Source organism: Amphiprion ocellaris, chromosome 13 (genome assembly GCF_022539595.1).
Source record: "Amphiprion ocellaris isolate individual 3 ecotype Okinawa chromosome 13, ASM2253959v1, whole genome shotgun sequence".
Classification (NCBI taxonomy): Eukaryota; Metazoa; Chordata; class Actinopteri; family Pomacentridae; genus Amphiprion; species Amphiprion ocellaris.
Window position 1 is genome coordinate 30745232 of NC_072778.1, and position 18126 is coordinate 30763357.

Genomic DNA, 18126 nt, shown 5'->3' on the forward strand with positions numbered 1-18126 from the left:
CGTCTCCAGGAGGCTTCCAGGCTGCTCCGGGGGTCTCCGGCTGGGTTGGCAGGTCCGGGAGGCTTCCTGACCTGATGCCCAAACACCTCAGCTGGCTCTTTTCATCGCAGAGGTGCAGCCAAGCGTCACCAGACACACACACTTCACTCTACTGAGTTTTCCAGAGCTTTTTCTCATTTCACATGTGGGTTTTTGCTTCTAAGAGCACAGATGCTGCAATCTCTTTGGCAGCTTCCTCACAGTTGGAACTTCTGACCTTATGGCTCTAACAGTTTCTTTTTGACCCGATGTGTTCTGGTAGCTGCTACGCGTCATGCTGAAATGCAGAAATCCAATTCAAGTGCACAGTTTCAGATCACACATCTCATTCCGCCCCTAAAGGCTACTGTAGAAGGACGCCAGCAGCTCTAAATGCTGTGTGCTTCATACATGTAGCTACAAACAACGGTCTTCCTCCCTCAGACCTGCAGTCACATTGAGGTGAAGCTCTTGTTTTTCAGACAAACTTCAGTGCCGCAGTGCTCAGCCGGGGGCTCATGAATACCCGACGTCTGGCTCGACTCTTTACCTCAGGCTTCTGTGGGAAACAACAGCGTCCACCTGCAATCCAAGCCTGATCCTGTCAAATTACATTGTTGGAATTCGGAATTTGAACTTTTTATTCCAGCATAAATTCTGCTCTTTTAGCGTTTTTTGTCTTTCACGTTTTTCACATTCTATCATGTTTGGAAGAGCTGATGTGATGCATTAAAACGTTCTTGCTCATGTTTCTGTCGGTTTCATAACAGCCTCCATCGTGTTATCTGTCAAATCCAGTCTCTCTGCTGAATAGTAAGTCTTCCTCAAAGCGCTGCTGGTTGAGAATACAAATCATATTAGGGATTTATTGGATCAAAATCATCTGGGGTTATGCTAACATTGGTTTAATAATAACAGCACAATTCCACTGATGTTAGTTGTTTGGAACTTTGCTGCTTTACTTTCTTCAAGACAGCAGCAACCGGAAGTACGATAGCAAACAACCTTTTTAGATCAAATCCACGTGAAGAATCAGCAGCTGGACTGATCAATTCTTGCCTCAGGTTTTCTCAGAAACAGATTTTGGTTGATTGCTAAGGTCAAGCTAAAGACTAGCTGGTGAACACAGAGGAGCATTCAGTAACTAAAGAGCCAGATTTTACCCCAGCAGATGGTGGAGACCAAAACTGATCTTAAAGTAAGGTGAATACTAGACTTTTTCTTCACAATACAGCTTGTTCGCTTCCTCAAGTGGTCAAAATACACTGCCAGTCAAAAGTAGTCATATTTAGATTCTCATTGAAGGCAACAAAACTATGCATGAACACATATGGAATTATGTAGTAAACAAAAACAGTGAAATAAGTCAAGACATGTTTTACATTTTAGATTCTTCAAAATGGCCAACATTTGCTTTGATTACTGCTTTGCACACTTAAGTACCTTTGAGAATCTACAATGTAAACAGTCATGAAAATAAAGAAAAACCATTAACTGAGAAGGTGTGTCTAAACTTTTGACTGGTAGTGTATATGTTTCAGATCAAGCCATCCTTGAGCAACCATACAAATGTATTTCTGTATTTCTTGTGTGTTTGATTGATGAAATGACAGCTCCTAATGCTGCAGTGTAATGTCTCTTTAAATCATCAGATCCTTGTGTTTGTGTCCATGTGAAAGGGCATAAATCACGTTCCCACACATCAGTAAACAATTTGCAGCTCATCAGCACTGAGCCGATGCTGCTGGAATGCAGATCTGAAAGCATGTGGATTTGTACGTACTTCCTCAGCCGTCTTTCATGTGAGCTAAGAGCCGGCCACTCCCGGCTGTCCAGCAGAAAATACAGAATTAATTACAGGAGTAGAGCAGCTGGAGAGCTAAATTGAAGTTGTGCCTTTGAGTTGGAGCTTCCCCTGTGAAGGCGACCTTACCTCCTCTCTTCTGATGCTCCAGGAGTTGTCTGCTAAGTGGCAGATGGCAGCGAGCCAGAGAGGTTATTGCAAGTTTAGAGCTGGCTCGCTGTGAAAACACAGCCACTGCAGGAGCTATTGATTGACGCTCGGCTCACTCTGAAGATGCAGACGCTGCCAGGGTTCCCCTTCTCCCTCCACTGCATCTCTGCCACACATTCTGTTCCAAGCCACTGAGAGGAATCCAGCTCGCTAAAACTCTGCTCACTTTTAAGACGCCTGGGGGGGAAACTCTTGCTGTTTGCATGAAATTACCACTGGCTTGACTTACACATTAGAGCAGCTGCTTCTTAACTCCTCATGAACTACGTTTGACCATCTGCAATGAAATGTTGTCATTGAGAAATGGATCAGATTGGACTTTTCCGATACTCTGAGTGTGTCTAAGTCAGAAACTGTATGGGGGTGAATCTGCGAACGCTCTTATATAATCACGCTATATTCAGAATAATGTTGCAGCATCTCTCTTGGAAAACTTTAAGGTGAGAAATGCGGCACTCAGCATTTCTATTAACAGTTCTCAATATGAAGCAACGGCTCGCAACAAACGAGCCAGGAGTTAGCTGTAATATAAAATATCCTGCCAGCAAATGGTGCTCATTAGCTGGCAGACAAATGGAATAAACAGACATCTGGTGCCGATAGTTTGGTTTATACTGAATATCAAGAACATTTAAATGGAAACAGTGAGGAGGAGCATTCGGCAGGCCGAGATACAACAAGCACAACAAACAACCTGCAGCTGGATTCAGCTGCAGGTTGATAATGGTTTTAAAGACCTCCTCTGGTGACTGTTTTCCACCTTGTTAGCGTGGTGTTTTCTCTATGCTAGAAGTGACCTTATGAGCAAAATAAGCAGCAAACACCATGACTGAGCATTTCTACCTTGAAGCTGCATTGAACTGATGACAGTCTCAAAGTTTCTAGTTGAAGAATGTGTGGCTGAATTACTCCAATATTACAACTTGACATTTGGTACCATAGAGTAGTTTTACAGTGTTTAGGCAGAGCTGTAGGTGAGCTGGTGTGCTTGAGCTGCCGTGGGTAGGGACAGGTGAGGTGACATTTGGACCATGTTAAGGCAGGAAGGGATTATTTTCATGAAAAAAAAACTTTGAAATATGTAATTTTGATAGACAAAGATCAATTTTCAGAAATTAAATCATCAACTAGAGAGGGACGTCCAACTACAGCTAAAACTACTAATGAAGTAAAAATGATATATTAACTAAATATAATGCAGAGAATAATAAATAATTAGCTCACTTTTTTATTATTTTTAGTTGCTTATTACTTTTAGCTACATATTTATACATTTTAGATATTTGTTCCGCTAACTAGTTATAACTAAGTATTTTTTATGCTTTCGCTATTTGTTGCTTTTAGCTAACTATGCTAACTTTGTTATTTTTAGTTAATGATATGTTTCTTGTGGTAAACTAATTATTTCATTTAGCTAACTATTTGTTGTTTTTGGCTATTAATTCTTTTTAGCTATTTGTTACTTTTAGCTAAGAATTTAATCTTTTTTTCTAGTTATTTGTTGCTTTTAGCTAACTTTGCCAACTTTGGTATTTTTAGTTAACTATTTGTTTCTTGTGGTAAACTATTTACTTAATTTAGCTAACTATTAGTTATTTTTAGTTATTTATTCCTTTTAGCTATTTGTTACTTTTAGCAAAGAATTTAATCCTTTTGGCTAAGTACTTTTACACTTTCGCTAACTATTTGTTGCTTTTAACTAACTATGCTAACTTAGGTATTTTTAGTTAACTATTTGTTTCTTGTGGTAAACTGTTTATTCCATTTAGCAATCTATGTGTTATTTTTTGTTATTCATTCATTTTAGCTATTTGTTACTTTTAGCTAACTGTATAATTATTATTATTATATACATTAAAATATTACAATGTACACAATGTGTACCGGTGTAAGCGGGGATCCTTGAGAATCCTGAGTTCCTTAATGCTCCCCTGATTCTAAGAGAGTAGATGGAGAAGAAATCACCGCTACTGATCGATAAACACAATCATAACCCAAAGTGCACTTACTAGCTTTTTCTGGAGCTTTTAATCAAATCAGTCTCTTCATCAGCGAATAGCATTTGCTCAAGTGTCATGGAGAGGGATTTGTTGACATGTGAGCTTGTCCCTGCTGTTTTAGAATTCAGGATATCAGCAGCAGACGAAGACAAAGGGCTGTGGTTAAAAGCTCTTGAGAAGCTCATAAGCAGACCTTAAATCACTCTTGTTTTGTTGAAAGTCCCATTTCCAACATTGAGAATGAACTCTCATGCTAGACTGGCAGGAAGTCATAAAAGCTGAAGCAGCTTGGCGATTAAAATGCTTTTCTTTTAAATCTATAGTGAAAATAATGGAAGAAAATATATAAACAAGAGGTCCATCTCCATGACAACTGAGCAAATGTCATCCGCTAATGCAGGCAACAACAAAAGAAAAGCTAGTAAGTGGACATTGAGTTGGGAAAATGTTTTATTCGACATCTTTGACATTTAAAATCTTAACATTAACATTTGTATCATCTGATGTTTTGGATCATTTCAAATGAAATGATCCACTTTAGCTGATTTACATAATAACTTAGAAATGTTTGCTACATGCTGCATCTGTACAATAGAACCCAGAAAGTATTTGGACAATTAGATTATGAGCACATTTATGAGCACATTTCAGGTTCATAAAGTTCTCCCATAAACGGTGATTTTTTTAAAAATCAATGATCCACAGAAAAGCACATTTATCACATCTCTAAACAGATATTTTCTGCCAAAATAATCATCACTTGAGACGGTTTGAGCTTTCAATGACAACAAAAAAAGCATTGGAACATATTCATTGTAAATATGATAAACTACATGATGGTTGCTCTGTGAGGGGCACCTGTGTGAACTTAAGGCTAATTCATCATACAACGCAGCTGCAAAAATGGCAAAGACAAGTAAAGTAAGCTGAGAGAAAAGGTCAAGCACTGTTTGTTTAGCACAACGAAGGCCACTGTGTTTGACAGAACGGCAAAGAAACAGCCGTTCATGAGCAAAAGTTCACAAATAGAGGATTTGTGATTGAGGACAGAAGGCGTACGAGAAGATCAGCAGCAGATTATGGCGCGTAATTGTTGGTAAAATGAGGCAAAAACAGCAGCAAGGACTAGCAGATGCAAACCAGACCATTTAAACCAGGGTCAAGGAGGGAGAGTGAGAGATACAGACCATTCATTAGCGCAATGAAGACGGCAGCGAGGATTAAATTTGCAGAAGAACATGCACAGAAAGACGGCAGCTTTTGGCAGTTCTTAGATGAGTCCAGATTCAACCTACACAGATCTGATGGTGAAGGAGAATGGAAGAGAGCGTCAAAATCAAAGTCCTGGTGTAAATGAACTTGTTCACTGATGGAGTCGTGAACTCATATTTTAGATGTAAACTGTAGGAAAGAAAAGCAGATTAAAGGAAGAGAAGTGGATCTTTGAGCAGCAGAAAGAACACTTTGCCCTTCCATATAACATGGATTCAAAGCCAGCTATTTTGTGTCCAAACACTTTTCAGACTTCATCTTGAGCTCTTCGTGTAATATTTTAATATTTTAAACCTGGCAAACTATGAATATTTTGCTTGATATCTGTCTTTCCTGCTATATTTAAAACTTTGAAACCGGTTCCTTTGATATTTTGCCACCTAATGCAATAAAATTCATACATTTCAAAGTGTCCAAATACTTTTTGGTTCGGCTGAAAGCGCAGCGCCAGCTTTGACTCCACTAAGCTGTTTGACAGTCTGTGATAAACGCTTCTTCATTAGCTGCATCTGAAGCACAAATGCCTTTTGATCATGACTCCAGCACATCAAGCTATAAGCTATCAATTCACAATTATCTGCAAATAAGGTAAACATACAGCTAGAACGGGGAGTTTTGCAGCAACATAAAAGCCTCTGCAGTGGTGCTTATCTAGCTGGTGCATTCAAAAAGAGGTTTTAACTCATGTACAGAACAAAATAAAAAATCTGAATGATAAATTATAGATCATAAAAAAGAATCAAGCTTTTGAAATTGGCACAAGTGAGTCTAATTGCTTGGAAGCCCACACACAGGTAACGAAGCTCATTTTTTGTCACACAATGCCCAGTGTTGGCTTTTAAAAGCCACTGGAGCTTTTCCAGACACAACTTTGCCTGGCAGCCTGCTGCACACAGCAAATGGATATGTTTCTAATGAAAGGCTTTTAGGGGGTATTGATTTTTTTTTTTGTTCCATAAGTATGGCTGGCTGATTCGTCCTTGACATACATTCGGACAAGTATGCAGATTGGGGAAATATTCTACTCAAGATACGTGTGTGTCGACCCTGGTGTGTGTCTGGGTTTTTCTAAAAAGCAAAAACTGTCATTTTCACTGCAAGATCACCTGCAGAAGGGCCGTTTAAAAAGCTGTTACACCCGTTAATGAGCTGGTTGTAATCTCAAGTAGCTCCAAAGACATTTTTGATCCCACATCCTCGCCTCAGGGCTCAACCCCAGCTGCAAGCTCCTGTCCACGTACATCACTCATCCCCGTAGCTGCAGTGTAATCACTTGTGCAGAAACCCTCCCTCATATTCCTCAGAGTGAGGAACTTTGAGATGCAAGTCAGCGGTTTCTGCTTTGTGTGACCAGAGCTGGAGGCTGTCATTACACTAATGCAGCGCTGCTATCCAACAAAGAATCTGCCACCAGAAAAAAAGAAGAAGAAAAAACCTCCAGACCACAGAGAGCACAGATCTTAAGATAATAGACTGCCCTACATTACAATCTGACATGTCATAGCTGTTTTCAAATGTGCAGTTAGTCATCATTACACCTCTGGAGCAACAGGGTTTTCTCATGTAGTAGAGCAGATATCATGAACTGTCTTCAAAGGCACATTTAATACATTAGCATTGATGGAGGTACTCTCCTGCACGGTCAACGGCATTTTAAAGCAGTTTTGGCATTTTATTCCACTAGTGATTTAAAAAATTATGCAACATTTTTTTAAAAAGCGTCATTTAGCTCTGCTTGAACATTGGACTGAGATGTTTGAGGCTGCCTTGTGAGAGCAGGTGAGAGGTCTAATCCCATGAAAAGGTGCCAGTAAGCAAGGCACTTAACCCCTGCTGCTCTTCTACAGCAGGTCGATGGCCGCCAGTAGAGCAGAACTGAGTCAATCCGAGTCAAGCTGTGGCTCAGTGGACTCACCTGGATAAACACCAATCAGATTTATGGCGTAATCTTAGACTTTCTCTCCGGTGAACAGGCAGGTGACATTTGTTAACAACCGCCGAGATGAACGAGATGCATTTGTCACAACAGACAGCGGGTTATAAACTGCTCCCACAGTGGTGACTTTCAGAAAGTTAATCTCTCCCTCTATTGCCTGTAGGGTGAATGCACTTTGTCATCTTGTAATTGTGTCTGAATGGAGCTGATATTTAAGCACAGGAACACTGTGGAACAAGCCGGCTAAAAATGAGAAAAAATCAAATACATTTTTTAGGGAAATTGTCGTCGTATCAGGAACAAGCAGAGATGCCTTTTTTTTCACCCTGAGTTTTAGTCGGTTTGATTTCATCTCCATGAACGCACAAAAACAACCTCACATGCCGCATTTTAGTAGGGATGTATTGATAGAAGCACTACAGACTTAGACATGAACATTACCGTTTAAAGTTTAGGGTCACTTAGAAATGTCCTTATTTTTGAAACAAAGGCATTTTTTATCTAAGATAACATTAAATGAATCAGAAATCCAGTGTAGACATTGTTAATGTGGTAAATGACTATTCTAGCTGGAAACAGCTGATTTTTAATGGAATATCTACATAGGGGTACAGAGGAACATTTCCAGCAACCATCACTCCTGTGTTCTAATGCCTTTAGATAAATAATAATAATTCAGCCATGAATTGATGCAGGAAGGGAACAAACTGGTGCATGAAACTTCACCAGAATGAAGGAAACGAAGTGTTTGATGTTCCAGAAGAGGAGCTCCAGATACCACAAATAATGTGTCCCCCTCCCCAATGTTTAAACACAACCACAGCACAAATAACGACAGCTACTGGTGAGTTATCACATTCAATTTGTAAGTTAATCTCTGTGTTATTAGCTTGCAAGGTAGCCAAGGTATTGTTATTATTATTATTATTATTATTAGACAACTATTCCATATCTCTTATTATCTATTTATGTATGTATTTTTATGCATTTTATTTGTAAGTTTATGTAACAGAAGCAGTTTTTAAATGTTGCTGTAAATGCTCCAGAGTCAGCCAAGACATAAATTTCCATCTCTAGTCCCTGGAAAGATGCTGCACAGTCACACTATAATCAGAGTAATAGCAATACCATGATGTAAGGAGTAAATGTCTCTGTAAATATTTCATTAGATCTGAGATGTTGTCATCTGATATCAAAGATGAGGATGATGGCCGATCAAGACATTTTTTAACAGATCAGTATTCTGTGTTTACGTCCACTGCAACAGGTGTCATCCAGGGAGAGCACAATTAGTGGCAGGATGCAATTTAAAATACTTTTCTTAATCAATAGTTGCTTAATTGATATTTCTAATTATGCATCTGTGTTCTGTGTTGATATTAGTGCTTTAGTCAATGGATGCATGTTATGAGCTGCAAAGACGGTTCTCTAGTCAGTCCCAGCTTGTCTCAACCACATGAGCCCTGATTGGAGGTCATTAAGTGTCTCATAAGTCTTTGTCATGGTGCCCGTTGTTTGCTAAACCCCACAATGCTCTCGGTTTACCAGCATGGAAGCATAGTCTGAGTAACCACCTCCTCAGGTCACTACAGTATGAAGCAGTGCACTGCAAAAACTCAAAATCTTACCAAGCCTGTTTGTCTTATCTTTAGTCAAAACGTCTCATCCTACTTGATTTAAGATAAATTCACTTAACAAGAGACATTTCAGCAAAATGGAGGGACTTCTTTTAAGACAATGTATCTTAAATATATTGTTAAGTCAAACAATCTTGAATAGTTGAATTTTACAAGAAAACTCAAAATAAGTTTAACCCTCCTGTCGTCCTGCGGGTCAAAATTAACCCGTTTTAAAGTTTGAAAATGTGAAAAAAAAATCTATTTTCACAGTGAAACTTCTGATGTCCACATTTTCAACATTTTTGCGAAATCTTTAAACATTTTTGGTGGAAAAAAAGAAATGTTGGAAATGTTTAAGAACATTCACAAAAAAAATCTACCAAAATCCAACGAATTTCGCTGGATTTTGGTTGATCTTTATGTGAATGTTCTTAAACAAAATATTAGAAGTTTTACTGATAAATATGTAAGACTTTTAAGGGCAACTTTTAAGGAATTATTGGAATTTTCTTCCTGAAGGTTTTGCAAATTTTCTGAAATTTGGGGAATTTTTTTTGCTGATTTTTTGGATTTTTTTCAGACAAAGAAACAATATTTTTTGGTGCCCATAAATGAAGACAGCAGGAAGGGTTAATACATCTCAAATTAGGAGGTTACATGAAAGCGAAAATCTATTTTTGAGTGAAAAACTGCTTCTTCTTTTTTTTTTTAAGCATATCTGGCTTATTTTAAGACACCTAAGCTTGACAGTCCTGGTAAAATGTAGCTTCAAATAAGTTTTCCCAGCTAATTTTAAGATCTCAATATTCTAAATATCATATCTTATTTCAAGAAATCTTATCAAGCCATTTTTCACTTGTTCTATTGGCAGATTTTTTTCACTTATTTCAAGGTAAAAGTTCCTTGAAATAAGTTTTTTTTCTTGTTCTGAGAGGGGCATTTTTTCCAGTGTAAGATGTATCAGCAACCTGGTACTACAGCTAATGTACATTTTTGTGATATTTATGTAGAGAATGCATTTTTTTTTTTGCTTTTTTTTTTTTTTTTTTGCCATTTTTTAAAGCTTGTTGATCCACGATACATCCGACCATCTTTACACTACGTTTCAGACAGTGTCCTAATGGAACATTACGGCAAGGTTTAAGACCACCAGAGCTGTATAGCTGTCAAGCATATAGATTGGATTGATTTTAACAACTTTATAGTACTTGAAATGTGTATTATGTAGGAGAATGGTACCAGATTAGGATCTGGGAGAAGGTCTTGGTTGGGACATTTCTAATTATTAGTAAAATGTACTTAATGTAATTGAGCCCTTTGTTCATAAGTATTATTTTACTGTGATAACTGGTCCAGTTGGAACCATAAACTGTGTATAAAGATGGACCAACCCTCCATGATGTCACCTGCAGCTTTCCTGAAAAGTGGTTTTTAATCTCTGTGGCCCAATTCCAATGTGAGTATTTAGGACTGTCCTACTGTCACATCATCAGCTGCATGAGGGCTCTGACTTTTCAACACTATTATACAGATTTTCTGAAGTCTACAAATCTGCAAGCTTTCCTCAGGGACTGGCCAACATTTCATAGTGAAACTGGTGACATACAATATTTCTAAAAATATACTCATTCCCCTACAAACTTTTCCCCTTTTATTGTTTTGCAACACTGAATCGTGGTTTATTTATTTTTGGCTTTTTTGACAAGAATTTACAAAAAAAAAAAAAAAAACAGGCTGTGAAAACAGATCTCTACAAAGAAATGTCAATTAATTAAAAATATAAAAGAAGTGAGATTAGTAATCATTCACCAGAAATCTGTTTTCATTTTGGCATTAAAGTCTTCTTTTGTGAATTCATGTTGAAAAACTAAATAAATTGACCACGATTCAACATTGAAAAGCAGTATAAACGGAAAACTTCCAAGGGAGGTGACTGTTTTTTATAGGCATGGTATAAATGTGGTTTTCCTGCCCTGCACAAAATGTACACAAATCAAGGGTGGATGTTGAAGGGAAGAAATCCACTAGGCAGTTTATCTGTCACTGACAGCACCTGACTACTTGTTGTTGTGGTTATTTACTGCACGTTTGTGGAGCTGTTTGTATTTTCAGTCAGATGTCTGCAGAGGATTTACCGATGATCATGGCTTCCCTGATTTTTGGTAGTTTGCTCAAATGTATAAACACTGTAATGTCACAAACAGGGAGTGGGCAACTGATAACACGAGTCCAGATTCTTTTTGTTTTTTTTATGGCGACGTGTTGTTTCCAAGCAACATGTGCTGTTACAGTAGTGTTTCCCATTCCTCCTTTTATATTGTTACCAGCTGTAAGGTCGGTTAAGTGTGTGAGGGTTTAGTGTGTAGTCTTACATTGTCAGATTGGGATTGGACCACTGTGGTGGCTCTGGTTGTTGTTGCCATACTGGCTCCTCCTAGTTCTCGGCTAATCTTGAAATTGAGCAGTGAGGTCAAACAGACATCTCTGGGCCATGAACTGTCCGTCACTCAAAGCAACCAACACCCTTAATTATGCACAACTTTAACCCTTAATACAGTTTAAATGAGCGTGTTATAGAAAGATTCACTCCCTGCACAGCTGTCATCAACGGGGAAACTACCTTTAGAGACCACTACTGTTTTTAGTACCAGGCTGTAATCATGTTTATCTCTGTTGTAAAGTTGAACGTTTTAACATGGAGATCTCATCCAGCCTCTAGTGGCCATTTGAGGAACTGCAGTTCAGTGTTGGTTTCATTTAGTCCCAAAGGTTTCTGCTTGGTAAGAGCAAAATATTAGCATTTTCTATACTGTTAGGTAGTTCTGTCTATGCTAAGGCATCATATTTCATAAGCTCATTAAACATTTTCTTTGAAAAATGTATTTAGTTTGCAGCATGAAGTGAAATCGAAATCTTCACAGCTAATGTTTACATGAGTGCATGCACTTAACTACTGCACACCACTGTGGCTTCATTAACATCGACCACCTTATGACACACTTTAAAAATGAGGCTCAACGCGCTCTGATTATTGATCACAGAATAGATTTGTGTTCACTCAGAATAAACTTCTCTTTGTATAAATGGGGCTGATGGAGCTGATTTGATCGGGTTGTTATGTGCTCATAGAAGCATTAACGCTGCTCAGTCTTCACTAAATCACCTCAGCATGAACAAAGCAGGGCTGCACAGCCAGAAGATCCCCAGTTCATGTCCCTGGCTGTGCTTCCTCCCGCAGTCCAAAACATGCTGAGGTTAACTGATTATTCTAAATTGTCCGTAGATGAATGTGAGTGTGATTGTTTGTCTCTATATGTAGTCCTGTGATAGACTGGTGACCTGTCTTCACTCTAAGTCAGCTGGGAAAGACTCCAGACCCCCTGTGACGCTGCTAATAAGCATTAAACAGTATTTAGATGATGGATGGATGAACAAAATACTTAAAGAAACCATTTTTTACATTTTCTTGAGTTAAATCTGCCAAATAATGTCCCCAAGTTAGCAGTGCACTAGATTTTATCAGTAAATGTCAGAAAACGTTGGGATCTGGATGATTCTATCTCTATAAGTTTGAAGATATAACCAGTATGTTTCTGTACATTTTGTGATGATGTTTATGCAGAGTTGGCACTTCTATAATGAGCTTTTTAGCTATTTTTAAATATGTCATACGTGACCTTGTGTGTTCTGGAAATACATAAAAACTCTGCTTCACTTAATCAAACAATCAGCTGGAAAATGGGAGCAGAAACTATCTTCAGTCCAATAACTAAATGCAAACAAGCCGGTACTGAGAGTCCGGTGATTTAATAGAGGGGGGATGGTAGTACCATCAGACCGGAGCTCCATCCTGACTTTATTTCACCATTAAAAGTTTGGGTTTATTTATGCCACATTCAGCCTTCTAGAGATCTCATTCAAAAGCATTCAGCTAGAACCAAATGATGGCTATTTACTGCAGCTATTTAAGCCTTATTTTGACTTCAGTTATTGAATGTGAGAACATTTCTCACAAGTAACAAGCCCCATGTATAATAAAAACACAAAATGGAAGCAGCCTTGCCTCGTTGCGCCAGCTCACTGTGCAGTCATTCTTTGTAAAAATGTGACATTTCTGTGAATTTTGAGGTGCTGGGGTGTAAGAGAGAAGACAGGAAGCAGTCACACAAAAAGGTAATCTCCCAAGAAATAAAATTAAAAAAAAAAAAAACACCAGAAGCCACCTGAAACCGGATAAGTCATAAAACCTGGTGTGACACTGCTGACCTGAGTGTCTGCAGTCTTTTCCTCAGCAGGTGAGATTCACACTGCAGCCCACACCATCGGCTTTGTCTGCATCTTTCTTTGGACAATCCTCTATGAAACTTTCAGGACACCAACTCCCCCAAGACCTCTTTTGTTCTCTGGTCGGTTGCTGAGTTAATCTTAGGTTATAGCCACTTCTTTTTTTTTTTTTCAGGCATGAAACTTAAGAGAGGAGCGAGGAGCAGGATTTATTTATTTATTTTTCTACCCTCTATTCAGCTCTGGCACACAGAGCCCAACCTAAGCAGAATGAGTGAGTGGAAAGCATCATCACACAGTTTTTGAAAGGATAAGAGGAGGATTATTACACTGAGCCGGCGAAGTACTCCTTAAAGTTTGTTCATCACAGAGTGCTCGTCAAAGCGGCCCCCAGAAAGACATTCAGCCTCGGATGCTCATTTGGGGGCTTTAAACTGAAGGACTGTTTGGATTTAATTTACCTCTGAGCAGCGCTGTCTAAAGGTGTAATAATGACAGCAGACAAATCTGCCCGTTTGTCTGGAGTCACTGTTGTAGCTGTGAGGTGAAACAGTGGAACTGAAAAGCTTTTTGTGGTCCAGGGAGGATGCATGCTGGGAACCGTTGTGGTTATTAGTGCGTGGTGACGTTAACAAATGATTTCAAGTCACATCAAATGGAACAAGCAGCTCTGCACAGTTTGAATCTTTTAAATTGGAAAAGGTGCGTTACCACCTTCAGTCTGGTTCCCATCCAGACACACTGGCCAATCTGAGAGCTTTAAAGATCCCCAGAAAGGAGGGATTTTGTGTCCTTATCCCTCCTACTATTGCGAAAGCAAATATGTGGTGTGTATTCAGGGTCAGGTTGCCTCAGAGCCTCTATACTTTATCATCTATCATATATGATCTATCATCGCTACCCTGAGCTATGTGGGATTCTGACAAACCTTTAGGAATGAAATTCTACTGATTTTACACATTAAGCTCAGTTTGCTGTAAACACAGTTGCATAATATGTTCTGGGACTGCAGTGGGAGACGTTGCAAAGTCAGAAAAAAATCCCCATAAGTCTCATTAATTGCTTACTATACTTCCATTAGCTAATAATTTAAGTACTAACAGTGTTATTTTCAACATACTAACAATGTGTTAAGTATCCTAATGATGTTTCATTAGTGATGAATTTGACTTTACAATTTGGAGACAGAATTAAACTGCATTTAAATATACTTAAGTGCATTTTTAAAATGGATATTGTACTTTATAATTTAATCTCATGTATATTTAAATTTTGTCTCAATTTTGTGCTCAAAATATAAACATGAAATTAAATTTTTGATGAAATTATTAATAGAAAAATACTATATACTGTTTGTCCAAGTGCATTTTAATAGTGTCTCAAAATACTACTATAGTCAAATGCATTAAATCTATTTAAGTTTATTAAATTTAACACATCTAAAGTAAACTTAACTGTTAAATCAACCTAAAATCTATAAAAATTATATTTACAGTGCTTTATACATACATATGGAACTAATTTTAATATATTTCCTTAAGTATGATCAGTGTATTAATTACAATCTAATTAAAATGTACTTAAAACTAAGGCAAAATACATTTTTCAATGCATATTAGTATAAAAAGATTAAGTTAAGTATGTTTTAGTGCATTTTAAAAATGATTCTAAATACTACAGTCTGGTCCACTAAATTGTGTTTAAGTTTAACTTTGCTGGCTTAGTTTAGCCATTTCAATACATGTAGAAAATAACCTTTTTAGTGCATTAATCATGAGCTCATGGAAGTATACTGAGTGTATTTAAATTTACTTAAAAGCACTTTTTCTTTAACCTGGAAACCTTGATGATGTCATAAAGATGTTGTCAGGGTAACCTCAGCTTGGGTTTGGAGACTATGTCATGAATTAAGGGTGTGGAGAAATAATACATTTAAAAAAAAAAAAAAAAGCTGCTAAACAATTAGGATCTAATGAAAAAAGTTTGCCGTTATTATGTGAAACCAGGGTTATTGGAATTTTATTAGATATTCTAGAGACTAAAAGTCGGTTTACTGGAGCCTCCTGCTCTTTGGATTTTACTGATTCTTTTTTATCTCTTTCTCTTTTTAGTCCCTGGGCTTTATGAAAGTGCAATAATAAATCACTGGAGTGAGCCTTTAAAGTGGACACCACACAGTGCAGCTAAAACGGAGCACTTGGGGGCTTTCTTTCTCAGAATGATGATGATGATGATGATGATGATGATGATGATGATGATGATGATGATGATGATGATGATGATGATGATGATGATGATGTGCTGCAGGTATTTTCCCAGATGATGATGATAAATTGCAGATTAGAAAATAACTACTTCTACCTCTAATGGCTCCTGTTTAGTATCTCAACAAAAAAAATGACAGATGCATTAAACACACAGTGCACCAGCTACAGAAAATGAGCCTTCAGACTGGAAACACCATCAGTGAGGTTTCCAGCAGCTAAACTTGGCAGCAGCAGCTTCATGACTTCAGATGAGGTTAAATATGCGTTTTATTCACAAGTAAAAACAGCAAACATTCAGAACACAAACTCTGCTTTTTGATATAGTAGCAAGCTGTTGCGTTTATGGGCCTTGATGTGGCTGCTGTGCCTGTTTCACTTTGATCAGTCTGACTGGAGGTTTACAGCATGAGGTGTAAGAAATGAACCAGAATGAGAAGAAATCAGCTGAATTAAAATCCACCGCTGCTGTCCTCCTGTGTAACTTACTGCTTTAGATGGGGGGGAGATGTTGGAAGAAGAAGAAGAAGAGGGGGGTTTGTTTAAGCACAAAGTCATTGATTGTCACAGCAGAGGAAGCACTGCTCCAGAGCGGCTATGTGTTGCATGCCTCACCGGGGAAAATGTCTTCGTACGCGGGCGGCAGTTCACTGGGGATCGGGAAGGAGAAGGGGAAGCAGTGGTTGAGCTCCGGGTCCGAGGGCGAGTATCCGGGCAGCTCGATGGACGGGTGTCCCCCACTCTGCACCTCGGCTCCCGTCTCATCAAACACAGTAAAAACCCCCAGGTTGATGTAAGACACCGGCTGGAAATCCGCCGAGGAGCAGTCCCGCTCCTCGCTGAACAGGATGGCTCCTGCGCCCCGCCGCTGGCACTGGCGGCTCCTAGAAAACTGCGCCGTTTTGTACCTCTTGATGATCACCAGGTTGATGAGCCCCAGCACACACTCCAAAGTGCTGAGAACAGTGGAGATGACCAGACTCCGCTGGTAATCCCTCAGCTGCTCGCAGGCAGGGTTCACAACCACAGAGTGGAAGCAGTAATGGGAATATTTCCTCTCCACCAGGGAAGCCGTGTCTCCGTCCACCACCGCGCCGGAGAAGGCGGTGAGGACCCCCAGCAAGAAGACCACAACACCGAGCAGAAAGAAATTCCTGCAGCCGGGCTTCTCCATGCAACAGAGCAGCGCGGAGCCCAGCAGCACCTGGCCGATGCCCACAAGTAGCCCGGAGTAGAAAGCTCCGGCCGCGGCGCCGAGGTGGAAATGCGCCTTCACCGTAGATCCCAGCGAGACGCATCTTATTCCAACGACAACTTCGCTCAGGGCGCACACGAAGAGGAGGGTGCTGGAGAACACGGTGCACAGTCCTTTCCCACTCAACTTCATTATATTCCACCTCTGCCGCTCTCGATCCCTCTCCCCCCTTCTTCATCCTCCCTCGTCTCCTCTGGAAACACTCTCACATCGGGACATCATCTGCCGGTGACTCCTCCGGTTCAGAGCGGGCGATCCTCGCCGCTGCGGCGTCTCTCTCGCATCCCCGCCGCTTTTTTTTTCTTACAAGAATTTATAAATAATTAATGGCAACAACGCGCTCCTCTTCTGCACTTATCGATAATCCGTAGAAAAGAAACACTGATCACTTTTACCCCAGATCACCTCACCGCGCCATCGCACTCCCAAAGCGCTCTGCTGACCAAAACTTTAGATTTTGTGCGTTTTTCTGCCTCCAGAGCGGAGAGTCTCAGCTGCTGTCCGTCAAGTCACCGGGTTGAGATGCTGTGTGCTGGTTTTGTGGCGGCGGAGGAGGAGGAGGAGGCTGCTTCATCCGGAGAGGCTGGTGGCTTCTGTTGACCAATGACCGGTGACCCACAGGCCTCCAAACACTCCTACAGGGAGCAGAAATGCGCCACGTAGGGACTTTAAGGCGGTGGGTGAACGACTTTTCGTGTTAGTCACCAGGAACATTAATTTCTTTCACACAGCCTCGTAGTAAAATCAGTTTGGTAGCAGTGAGCTGGGAGGGATTTCGTTTGTGCCACTATTTCTGTGGGGTTTCAGCTCTCTCCTACATATATTATATACAAGCTGGATACAACATATGAAGTGTCTGTGTCATCCTTGCATCATTTCTCATCAGGGTTTCTGTTGTCAGCTGGATCTTTCTGGAAACCTCCAACCAAAGCATCAGTAACACCGGAGGAGGCTGTGCGCTGTCCGCGGTGCTGAAGCGTCCAGCTCCGGCCAGATGGCAGCTGACTGGACTCCACAGCATCCATTCCTCACTGCCAACGCACTAAAAATGTACATTTTAGTACAAATAAACTGTACTTGTCACTTTATATTTAAAACAGATTCAGTAACATGTTGTGTAGGCGAGACCTGCAGTCTGTTTTTTTGGTTCAGAGCCCAAATGACCTTGGCATGGTGGAGATGGAACCACATCAACCAGAGAGAAAAATCCCAAGAACTATCACCGGGTGACTTGCTGTTTAGAAGCAGACTTTTAGTTCCAAAACAAACGCAGAAGGACATACCGTGTGAGTCATCCAGTGCTGTAATTCCGAGTAGAAGCTAGCCCACAGCCCACAGTCTAAAAGTAAATGTTTGAGTGTGAAGTCCAATATGGTTCCTATTAAAAGACAAACAGAGCAGGCAGATGAAAGGGATATTCCATTAATTCCTCAGCTTAAAATGTGTTAGAGAACATTTCAGAGA

The 18126-nt window shown here is 39.7% G+C and overlaps 1 protein-coding gene across 1 annotated transcript; it reads right to left on the reverse strand.

Annotated features, from left to right (window-relative positions):
• Nucleotides 1-15659: 15659 nt before the first annotated feature.
• LOC118470107 (transmembrane protein 271-like) lies at nt 15660-17480 on the reverse strand. The gene has a single exon (XM_035946968.2). It carries the CDS (start codon nt 16792-16794, stop codon nt 16003-16005), a length of 792 nt encoding a protein of 263 aa, XP_035802861.1. The 5' UTR covers nt 16795-17480; the 3' UTR covers nt 15660-16002.
• Between the last annotated feature and the right edge of the window lie 646 nt (nt 17481-18126).